The sequence below is a fragment of the Glycine soja genome, chromosome 14 (genome assembly GCF_004193775.1).
Source record: "Glycine soja cultivar W05 chromosome 14, ASM419377v2, whole genome shotgun sequence".
NCBI lineage: Eukaryota > Viridiplantae > Streptophyta > Magnoliopsida > Fabales > Fabaceae > Glycine > Glycine soja.
The window spans coordinates 669,008-681,197 of NC_041015.1; the positions used below are offsets into that span (position 1 = coordinate 669,008).

Here is a 12,190-nt window from a genome sequence, read left to right on the forward strand (position 1 = left end):
TAACTCACTTATTCTTATAAACTCTTGATTATTAGTTAAAGTTTATTTAAAAAGTTATAAAACTATGAGTGAAACTCACTAAATAAAAAAATCTACAAAAATCTATAATTTTTAGGAAATTTCAACTGATAATTAAAAATGTGTTTTAAAAAAGAGGGTTAAAGAAGCTCATTATTAGCATTTGTCATGACTTTTTTTGTACTGCAGCATTTGTCATGACTAGAACTACAATTGTCGACTTCAAAAAAAAAAAAAAAAAAACCTACAGTTGTTGAAAGGGGTCCTAATTTTGTATGAGTATTTGCTACTGTGGTATTCATCACCCTAAAATGCAATTACTATTAAAAAATTATTATATGTAATTTATTTATTTTTGAATAGTCACGACCGTTTTTTATAAGAGTCTCTGCATTCAATGCGAAACCGTTTGTTGTAACCCAAGAACTAACAAATGCGAAGGGATGAAATAAATAAAGGAAGCCAATTTCGTTACACGCTGGGTTACGGTTCAAGCAGCCATGTATAAGCGAGGATAATGAAGCGTATGAGCCATGAGGTAAATACTTTGAAAATCTTGAAATGTAAATACTATGAAAATCTTGAATTTTTTTTTTGATTTATTTTTGCTGTATTTTTTTCGTCAGTATCTAAAACTTTGAATAACACACTTTAAAGTAAAAAAATAATAATAATATTTTGAACAATAAAAAAAATATTATTTAAAGTACTTTAAAAATGAAAAAAAAAATTACAATGACAAAAAAATAATAAAAAATCCTAATAGGCTCGTCATTTGATATCATAGCTCAAAATTTCATTTTCAAGATGACAAATTTATGAACAAATGATTAGAAAAATAAAGATAACGGGTTTGGAACCTGAAGAGAAACGACATATATCGTATTTTCGTTCACATATAAGAGAATACATAATTACACAGCACCGGAAATTAGTGCACAAGGACCTTCAACTGCATAACAGTTCAGTTCTCCAGAGGAGAAGAAACAACCAGGTTTTGGAATCAAAAGAAAAATAAAATAAAATAAAAAAGGGGGCTAGAAAAAGTTCTTTCCTATCTTTTGTTTTCTAGGCAAAAAGAAATTTGCTATACGTACACTGGTACACATATGCAGAGGTTTAACTTATTGTATTATCATGGTTCCAGCTTCAAGGAAACAACTCTTGATTGTCTGTTGGATTTTGCAACCTTTAAGAACACTGTAGATAGGCAAGCCGGTGCCCACCATGGCCGCCGCACCTTCTGCTCCCCTTTCAGACAAGCCACTACAGACATCAATATAGCATTCACAAGTTAGGAGCATGTAACAGATAAAGCCATTTTTTTCAACAACTTTACTGGGGGTAAACACCCCCCTCCCTCCCCCCCTTCTTGTTTATGATGTTGTCACAAGAATATCATCTTGCAAGAAAAGTCACAACACAACAAACAGAAGAAGCATATACACGTTTCATGTCTCCTTATATATAAACATATCACATGTTTAGGAATGGACGTCTTGACAATCAAGTTCTGGATGACTCCAGCCTATATAATAATATAAGGGTTTAATTAACTTTTTGGTCCTTTTAAAAATTCACAAATTTCACATTTGATTATCATTTTTATTATTTTTCCAAATGAGTCCTCCATAGGACATGTTTGTTACCAAATGATTTCTTTGTTGAGTTTGATTTATATATTTATTATCAGTGTAAAACGATTTTACATAAGCATACAATATGAATTTATACTGACAATGCATATTAATTTAACTCTTTTCTTTTTCCCATTTGAACCTTCTTAAATACTATATTACAAATTTTTCATCTGGCCCCTCTAAATGAGAGACCAAATAGAAAATTCTTTATATTTAGAGAAACTCGTGATATCTACAGGAATCAAATAAGAAAGGAAAACTGCACAACCTAGTGATATTTTTTCATTAGGTAAAGAAAAATGTCTTATGAGAACACTAATTTGAAAGAAAAAAAATGGGAAATCAAATTGGAAAATCACAAAATTTTTAGTGTCTAAAAACATATATATAAGGAAGGGAGTCCTTTTTAGAAAATGCAATTCACAAATTGTCTTGATACTGCACAATATAGAAAAATATGTGCTATGATGAGACCCTTTAATGGTTGTCTGTAATGAAATGACAGAAGTACCAACAACTTATAGGCAAGTTATCTCACTCTAATACAGTAATACTAAACGTCTACTTTAATCTTTCTTCTAGTATATTCATGTTTCCTTATAGATTGTTCAAATAGCACGAAACTGATTGTGACAACATCAATGATCATGCCTTACCTAACCATGGGAAGAGCACAAAACAGATAGGTAAAGATGAAATTTTCAAATGCATTTATTGACAAGTGTTTGTCTGTTTAAAGGGAGAAGGAGAGAGACCTTTAATCCGTCTTAATTCCTTGCATAATGTGATGAAGTCTCCCCACTTCATGTGGCAACGTCTTATAAAACGTAGGATCTGTTCAGTCGTAAACATGGACATGCCTTCCAGGTATTCTCCATTAACACCATTTTCTTTAAAAATTTGGCTGTAACTACCAAGATTTATAGTCTCCAGCCACAAGCCAACATCCTGATAAAATACGCAAGATAAGCAAGAATGCAACTGTTAGTTTAAATTATCAGTTACATTTTGATTCTGCCATGGAGATGCACTATATGATATGTCTGTATAAAAGCGCCCACATGTTATATTCACCAAGAAGAAGAAGAAGCAAATCCAAAAGGGTATATACAACATGCTTAGATCCTAGTCAGCATAGGTCTTACGTAATTTGCACAATTCATCATACAGACAGCAGCATAAATGAATTAAAAGAAAATATGTGGAAGCATTCCAGAGCTTACTACGTTATATCAGTCATTGATAACACTGCATCAATTATACTGTAGAGTCTAGACCCTGTATAACAGTGCTGAATAAGCATTATTGAACACTCAGTACATAAGTAGAAACATACACAATACATGAGTAGAATCATACCGCAATCTTGTGACCTTGACACACACATCAAAGAAGAATAACAAGATGATACCTCTTTATCTGTAATAGTTTACACTTCAGATCAATGACCTTAATAACCTACTTAACAGAGTAACTGACAACAAGGATAAATCATAAGCTCACCACATCACTGACAGAGGAACAGGGACTAAGGGCATAATCAAGACAAATAATATATTGGCAATCTAGTTTCAGATGATATTTTTCCAAAACATAGTTGCAACAACAGAGTTTAAAAATCCAATGATCACATAAAGATGCATATAGCTTTGCAGTGGAAACTCATCAAACGAAGATTTACACTTATGTCTGTGCTGCACAAAGGAGTAAGTAAGCATTCAGTGTAATCTATTATTTTCTTGAGAGAATAATGTTAAACTCCTCACTTTAAAATGATCATAGAAACTGAGTGTCAAACTGAAGAATCGAACAAAGTTATCTGGCAAGAATTGGAAACTTAATTTAAAAACCAGATAACTTGTGAAAACAACAGGGAGGAGATAAGATTCACAATTAAATGAAATAATTCAGGCACAAGCTTGATTAGCCAATTACTTCCAAGTTGAGAAGGACTTCAACATCATCCACCAAATTTCCCACTTGATTAGACAATACTATGTTCAACTTTCCAACATATAAGAACAGGTTTAATCTCAGTTTTTACTTGTGTTATCGGATAAGCAAATGAATATCACAAAACAGACTATCATGGACAAAGTTCAAGTTATGTACCCAACAAATTTAGTTAAACTAACTGTTGCAAAAAACCTAATTACATGTTAAAAGTACAAATCACGTAAAAAGGGATCACAACTCACAAGGCATGGTTTTTTTTATGAGAAAATATAAATAATAATTAAAAAATAAATACATCAATTGACTAAGGGAATGAAATGATTAACCTCAACAGTCCAGATGAAGAAATCAAGAGGCTCCGGTGACTGTCCTTTGTTCATTTCCCAAATCAAACTTCCTCAAATACACCTGAACAGAGACCAAACAAAGAAGTAAAATCCCCCACCAAAAAAAAAACAATTTTTCTCGAGAAAATCCGTAAGAAACTTTTCCCAGTTAAGTAAACGATAAAGGGTCGATCTGACAAGGAGAAGATTGGACAACCCGCTAAAATGGAAGCCCCAATTACAAGATCTCAAGGACTCGTTTATTGAATTAAAGGAGAAATAACAAATCAAAAAATAGTATAAACTAAATATGCTTACCACTTTGCGAGAGTAAAAATTGGGTTAAGATTAAAAAAGGGGAAAAAGAAAAAGATATTCTACGTTTGACGTGAAGAAGACATGGAGAGGAGAGAGAAAGTAAGTGGTGTGAGAAGAGAAGTTAAGAGAGGAAACAAAAGAGAGAGTGAGGGAGAAGGCTTTTTTTCAGCTCAGAATTGCATGCTTCGTGTTAACGCATCTGCCACGCACCACGCGCCTTCGTTGCATCACAGGCCACGCGCCAGCTTTGCCACTTGCCACTTGCCACTCGAAAATAAATAATTACATTATTTCCTCTGAATTTTGTGATAACATTATTGATTAATGATGTAATTTTGTGGCTGAATCATGACTTTGATGTTTAACTACCTAAATAACTTTTGCCAATAAGTCTCTAGACATAGTTAAGTGTCATTTAACTACCTAAATAATAATACAAGGATATATATCCTTGTATTATTATTATCAAGATTGAAAATTTTCATTGAGAAGTGCTAAGCAGGAAAGTGTTTTTTTAGAAGCTTGGAATGTGGTTTTGAGGTGTTTTTTAACTTGTTTGGAATTGCATTGTAAAATCATGATAACCTTAAAGATATGGTGTGATGAGAAATTATGATAGGACATCATGATTTTTGAGTTCTTATCGTTAATCTAAGTATACTAGTTAACGAGACCCATGAGTAGTTTTGATGCATGAGTTCTTATCGTTAATCACTTAACACAGTTAAATTGAAGTCATGTCATTATTTATTATTTAATTTATTTTAAAAATTCAATTAAAAAAATGTGACTTCCCCTTCTCCAACATAAAACAATCCCTCGTCATCACTATTGTCTAACCCCGCGACACCACAACATTGCCACGAAGATGTTACAAGGGATGCCTTATTCCAATCACAACCCTTTTGACCCCTCCCTAGTTTGGTTTCACACATAGGATAGGATCATTTATCAACTACAAAACACAAACTAGAGCCCAACAACAAAAACATTGTATTTGTGAGAAACAATAACAACATCGTAATTATAACACACACATGTGGGTTTGGAGACAAACAGAAAAAGAAAGGTGAAGAACATGGAGCAGAGCAGAGACAACGTTGTGGTCATCATTGCAGCCGTTGGGCTTCATGTTGAGGTACGCGGTGGTGCCACGACAGAATTTGTCAACGATGTTGACGACCTGGACCTCCACAGCATTGGTGCCTTGGGCATAGAGGTAGCTTTTGCTGACGACTTTGTTAAAGGGGGAGAGGATGACATAACCGAAGTTGGGATGGGGGAGGTGAAGGGAGAAGGGAAAAAAAGATAATTGAATTTTTTAAATAATAATAAATGATGTGACACTTATGTGTTAGTAATTATGTTTAATGACGTAACATTTTGTATATCACGTCATCACTTAACATAATAAAACTAACAATAGATATTATTACATTAAAAAATAAATAAAATCCAGGTACATTGATGATGAAAAGTAAAATTTTAAGTAACTAATTGAAAATAATCAATTGTTCAAATATGACAATCATATTTAAGCTTATAAAATATCAATTTAAACCGGCTAGCTTTCTTCTTGGCCAACAACTAAATAGCTTTACTTGTGCAAATAGCCGACGAGACAATCAATTTTTTAGAAGCATTGCAAATAACAAACCAAAATATATTTGAAATGAGGAGAAAGAAAAAAGCAAAAGAATACATTTAGCGATGTCATCCACGAAATTTTATATTGGTTGAACCTCCATATATCGTACCTTATTAAGCAAAGTGTGTATAGTATTTGCCACCAAAGGAATTAGGAAATGATTCGAAGGAACTCATAATAGGTTGTTGCAGTTGAAGTAATGATAGTTTGAGACAAATGTGGACAATGAAATGCTTTATAGCATGTCATCGAGTCGCTTGGAAAGGCTTGCTAGTTGTATAAATATAAGAGTTTCAATTTTGGAAACTCAACTTCCTTTCCTATTTCATCACCTTTTTGTTTTTCAAAATTTTTCTTCAACTTGGAGATCCAAGGTTGCAGATTGTGGCATGGTTATATGATCGGTGGTGGTGCTAGTCTTGGGAATCATGATCGTGGAGAAAGAAGATTTGACAATTTCTAATTACCAGTATCCTCTTCGGTCACTTAACACTCTGTGTTGTTTCCTATGAAAGTAAAAGCCGTGAATGTGAAAAATAATAAAAGACAAATCACATATGTGTTTTATTTAAGATGAAAGTAAATATTAAAAAAAAACTCATGAGCCCAACATACAAGAAAATGCATCTCAAAATGAGATGAAAAACACACTAAAAAGTCATTATTATTTTTTTACTTCGACAAATAACCCTTTCAAGGGCCCTCGTAGAACTCATGTGGTGAGCCAACGAGTGATTGATTTTGGATTAGACATACAATCGATTATGCCAAATAAATATCGATTATATGCCTTTAATTAAAAGATTATTTTTTTATTTTTTATTTTTACACTTTCATTTCTTTTCTTACATTTCTATCATACACAATGTTAATTTTGGCATTTACTTATCCACATATACTCTGACCTGGTTTTAAATTGGAAGCCACACAATCACATAAATATACACATAATCCCAGAAATGACTTACGACAAAGTGGACTCATGTATTAATTTCCTGTTTTGTTAGATGAAAATTTGCCTCATATTTATTTTATGTTTGCACGTGGACATGTTAAGAGAATATCAACGAATTTTACCAAATGTAAATTTGTTAAAATATATCATTTTGAAAGTTAATTTTTTTTTAAAACAATATTCATACTTATGGTGTAGGGTGTAGCGGTGTAGTGTAGTACACCCCATTTGAAAAACAAAACACATAGGAATGAAGCTGCTAATATCATGACCCAAGCCCAATAAGAAAATGGCGATGTTTCAACAGTGGCGTAGGCCCAAGCCCGGTTGAGCCGGCCCACTATTGAAGTCTGAACTCAACTCCTACCATGTTGGTTCAGTTCAGTTCACCCTAAATTTCTTCCACTATCATCTTCTCTCAGTTCGACGTCAGCGAAGCCTTCATTGTTTGTTGGGGGCAATTCGATTCGATTTCGCAGGCATTGTCTCCTTTCGAAATCCATGCTATTTCTGTTTCGTTCCTTAGAAAATGTGTTGATTGATTCATATGGAAATGTGTTTTGCAGAGTAGAATGTTTGGGACGGCGATTCGATGTTTGGCGAAGAAACCGAAGCCGAAGATGGGACCCGTGATCCTGAAAACGCCGCCGGAGCAGAGGCAGACAATCACAAGAACCCTCTTCGATATAATTAAGGAGCATGGTCCCATCACTGTTGCTAACACCTGGGAACGTGTCCAGGTACTAGTACCTTCTTAGCTTCTCTCTCACATTCTCTTCAATAGATAATAGATATAAACTTGATTGGGTTTTAGGAAGTTGGATTGAAAGATTTGACAAGCAAGAATCACATGAAAATAGTGCTGAAATGGATGAGAGAGAGGCAGAAGATTCGGCTCCTTTGCAACCACGTTGGAGCACACAAACAGTTTCTCTACACCACTTGGTTTACCAAGCCGGTTACCCCTCCCAAGAATTCCTCTTGAAAGTTGAAACTTCATCATCAGTTGGTTGCTGCTGTTTTGTACCATGTCTTGTCAAGAGTAATAATTTCATTTTAGAACCGTTAATCAATAGAGATCGAAATGTTTTGCCTTATTTTCCATTGTTTCTGTCTCTGTGTTCTTCACTCTCAACTCACACACCTATTAATGTGTATTTGGATAGCCTCTAAAATTAGACCATGGTAAGATGAATTAATTTTGATTTTGACCAAATTTTGCATGTTTGGATTGCAGAGAAACTGTTTGCAACCACGTTGAAGCACAGAAACAGTTTCTCTGCACCACTTGGTTTACCAAGCCGGCTACCCCTCCCAAGAACCCCCTCTTTAAACTTTCTCATCAGTTTGTTGCGCTGTTTTGTACAATGTCAAGAGTAATAACTTCGTTTTAGAACCATTAATATTATTAGAGAATCCAAAAATTGGGCTTTATTTTCCATTGTTTTTTCTTCTTCACTCTGCTATTTCTGTCTCTGATGGAATGAATGATAGTGGAACTTTATGATTCTGATTTTTTCCAGAGTTATGAATTTTAAGAAGGCCAAATCATCATAAAAATAAAAGAAATAATACCCCCCAAAAATAGATTTATTAACGGTTGAAACATGGAGGTGATATCTATTTTCATGTATAAATCTCTAGCAATTTGATGGTTAAACTTACTAAAGTGAAAGAAGGTGTCAGCTAGTTTATGAAATGATCTAGAACTAGTTTGTTTGGGTTGGTGTGTGTTTCTGGATGGGTGAATATCCCTTTTTAGGGGTAATGTATGTGCCTTGGTGCATGTTTCGACGGATTGAAATTACAAGTTTCATAGATCATCATCTAAAAAATAAACTTCCTAGCATCCTCGATATTATAATACAGTATAATATGCTTGCCAGAATTAGAGGTTTGCAGCATGTCCTCGATAGTAGTCGTTGAAATTAGTGAGAACTTTGGACAATTGTGCACAAGAAAATTAATCACGTTCTGAAACTACCCCTTAGCAGAAATTAACGAGGTTTGGCTGTTGTGTTGATACTACATGTTTCAGTTTTGGAAGCAAAACCTCTACTCATACCTGCTTCACCTTAAAACACTTACATGCACTGGGCGAGAATTTTGATTTAGGATCAGATGCTCTAATTCTGGAAGGAGGTGAGAAATGGGGATAAGCAACAGATACTCCCAGTTGTCGCAGAGTGTGGCAAGATGGAATTTAAGCTGTTTGGGATTTAGAATTTGAGATATTTTCATTTTCTTTATCGTCCTTAATGATTTGCTCCAGTTCCTCTCAATATTCTACCACCAGGACCTTTAACAGAGGTAGCATTCTCAAGACAGAGATGCGGAGAAAGATAGCCTTTAGTTTGGACAATTGCAAATGTGTAGTTTATGAAGATGTTGAACATGAAGGCTCAAAAAATGTTTGGAACTCGTCCATATATACCTTTGCACTGGTCAATTGACTAACCTCAGTAGTGAGGACTTCTAATTTCTAACCACGTACTCACTGGTTGGCCATTGATTGGAAATCCCTCAAGATAGAAAATTTCTTTGATTTTAGAGGTGTTCTCAATAATAACAGATACTAAATTTTTCTTAGTCGTAATCGTTGCCATCGAATCCTGTAAAATCATATTAATTATGAAATCTGATACAAATATTAAACATTTCACATTTTAAGAGAAGTGACTAAATAAATAGAATTATTGTCATGCTTATAAGACAGATAGAGTCATAACGTTTTAGAACTAATGATCCGAATGGGTAGCTTCTAAATCAACTGTTAAATTATTGATAGACATAGTAGACAACCCAGCATCGTTTATAACAAGCAGTTGTAAGGATGAGCATGTTGCAAAATATTTTTCTGAGCAAAGGCCGATCATATTTGGCAACTTTTTCCAGAACAGGAAACTCAATTTTGAACTTGTTTTGACGTTCCTTATCCAATGATGTGTTTTAGACTCATAGCTGATTGCAATTCTCTATCTTCAGCTCTTTTTGGATTGAGGTAGGCCTCCTAAGAGCGCTGCAAGATAGCATTTGGCTTAAAATATTATCTTAAAGCTGGAAAAACAATTGGGTTCAAAGATAATTAATTCAACAAAATATATATGTTTATTGGCACATCAAAGTAAAGTTAATTCGAGAACTGACCTGGTTTAATGTTTCTTAAAGTAAATGAAAAAATTGAACTGTTTTCAGCAAATGTATGATAGATAAAGGGACAAAATATTTATCTAACCATGATTTGCACAAGTCCAAAAACGATAATAATTTCCACAGAAAATGCTACATAACAAACATAAATTGCCCGCATTACACGTCCCAAAAAAAATTGTACACTTAGAAACTGACAGTCTCATTCTTAGAAGAATTGCAAATAACACCAAAATGTATTTCTAAGGAGAAACAGAAAATCCACTCAACCAAAGGGTAGGGCTAGAACTTCCAAATCACAAAAAGTCGAAACATTTTTGTTTGGGCATCAACAAAAATCATCAAGACTCTGAAGTTCATTTTGTATGTTGCGTAGTTCCAGACCCAAATGATCATGCCTCTTAAGAAGCTCACCAATTCGTGCTTGTGCATGGTCCAGGCAGGATCCCTTGCCACAACACGTTGACGCATTTCATCAACCCATGACCTCTCAAATCCAAGTTGAACAGCTTCATTGCATAGTTTATGGAACTCGTTTTCTCTCTGAGGAGTAACACTAACGGCACTTCATTTCGAAGGAACGACAACATATCTATCAAAGTTTTCAACATCCATGCTTGAAAATGCTCACTGAACTTCTCACAAGCATTCCAAGTTGAGGATATGCTGCTATTGCCTCCGCCAGCAGAGCAATTTGTGCATCATCCAGATCAACAAAGTGTTTATGTGCTCCCAATCTAGTACGAGTATCTGCAGAAGCTGTTAAAAGTTTAAGGAGTAGGTGAGATATAACAGAGCAATAAAATGCTATTACTGGAAACAATTCCTATTTTCTTTGTTTTATCCAATAAGTTTGACCCTTCTTGGATTAGGATGTTTTTACAAAGTGTTATTCCTGTGTTGCCTTCATTCAGTTTATCATCTTGTTCAACAACCTGAAAATCTTGTGCAAGTATGTCACTGCCGCTAGACTTGATGTGAGTTGCCACACCACTACCCAAGCTAAAGCTTTCTACACCAGCAGACAAAGTGTTACTGTTTACTGTTGCTCCCTCTGATGGAGGCCCCTTCTGAATGCTTTCTTTTCCTATTTCCTTAATATTTTGTGCATAACAAATGAATAAAAATGTATGAGCCACTTTAAATGTGAAATTACATAAAATAGATTTTATTTTCTAAGCATAAAAGAATTTAAGTGAGTAAAAGGTTCACATCTACGTTAATTATCAAATTAAATATGAAAACATTTGTGGTCCAAAATAAGACTGTCCAATTTTTTTTACAAAAGGAAGATAAGTTAAGCAGTGAAACAATATAAAGTAACATGTTTAAAACATACAAATAATATAGAAACTCATGCTCCAATGTCATATCCTATCAAAGTGTTGAGTTTCAATATCTTCTAACGCGATTTTCTTTAAAATCATCCACCTAACCAGCTCTCTCTCACACACAAGCTCAACTTAGTGTTCAGAACAACACATCTCAAGTATAACATAACATCTCACATTCACACAATTCATTACTCATTATCATGAGTGTATTTACCACCAAGTGCATAACATCATTTGTTTCAAGAATTTAATCACAAAATCACATTTCATACTTTCACATTAATCATGTGTTCAGAACAACACAATATTTCACACTTACACAATTCATTATCCACCATCATGGGTGTATTTATCCCCAAGGCCTAGACTCCAAAGAGTCCGCCAGGACCTCTCCCTCCTGATTCAAGTCCAACTCAGAAAATATTTTAACACGCAAACTCTATCTATGAACTATACAAAACACACGACTTTTCAACTGTTCTCAAAATAATTTTAACTCGTCGTATCTCAAAGTGATTAAACTTGTCAGATTCTCAGAGTGGATCCCATCATAATTCTCGTCGTGCATTAACTCGTTGCCCTTAAAGAGTACTACGGTCGTGTGATTGTACGATTCATAGCCCATAACTCAATGCAACGATATTTCAATACACATGTGTGATATCACAATTTAACACATACTTAATTTGTCACTTACACATAGTTCATCGCACTTCCATAATTTCAAGACAACATGTTATCACGCCTCATGCATTATATACATGTCACACAATAATAATATTAATATGTTATGTTCATATGATCAAACTCCTAAAATAATTTCACACAATCATATTAAAATCAAA

General features: G+C 34.1%; 2 protein-coding genes across 3 annotated transcripts; one reads left to right on the forward strand and one right to left on the reverse strand.

Annotated features, from left to right (window-relative positions):
- Positions 1-868: 868 nt before the first annotated feature.
- Positions 869-4,416, reverse strand: LOC114382965. The gene is made up of 4 exons (XM_028342518.1): positions 4,259-4,416; positions 3,941-4,022; positions 2,414-2,606; positions 869-1,284 (listed from the first exon to the last, which is right to left on the reverse strand). The coding sequence occupies exons 2-4, from the start codon at positions 3,992-3,994 to the stop codon at positions 1,154-1,156; spliced, it is 378 nt and encodes a 125-aa protein (XP_028198319.1). The 5' UTR covers positions 3,995-4,022; positions 4,259-4,416; the 3' UTR covers positions 869-1,153.
- Positions 4,417-7,215: 2,799 nt separating this feature from the next.
- Positions 7,216-8,077, forward strand: LOC114383363. Of its 2 annotated transcripts, none has more exons than XM_028343026.1 (3): positions 7,216-7,340; positions 7,428-7,601; positions 7,676-8,077. In XM_028343026.1, exons 2-3 carry the CDS (start codon positions 7,434-7,436, stop codon positions 7,844-7,846), a joined length of 339 nt encoding a protein of 112 aa, XP_028198827.1. In that variant the 5' UTR covers positions 7,216-7,340; positions 7,428-7,433; the 3' UTR covers positions 7,847-8,077. The 2 variants fall into 2 exon arrangements, with proteins under 2 accessions (XP_028198827.1, XP_028198828.1); XM_028343027.1 differs by having other exon boundaries at positions 7,240-7,340; positions 7,433-7,601.
- Positions 8,078-12,190: the final 4,113 nt, after the last annotated feature.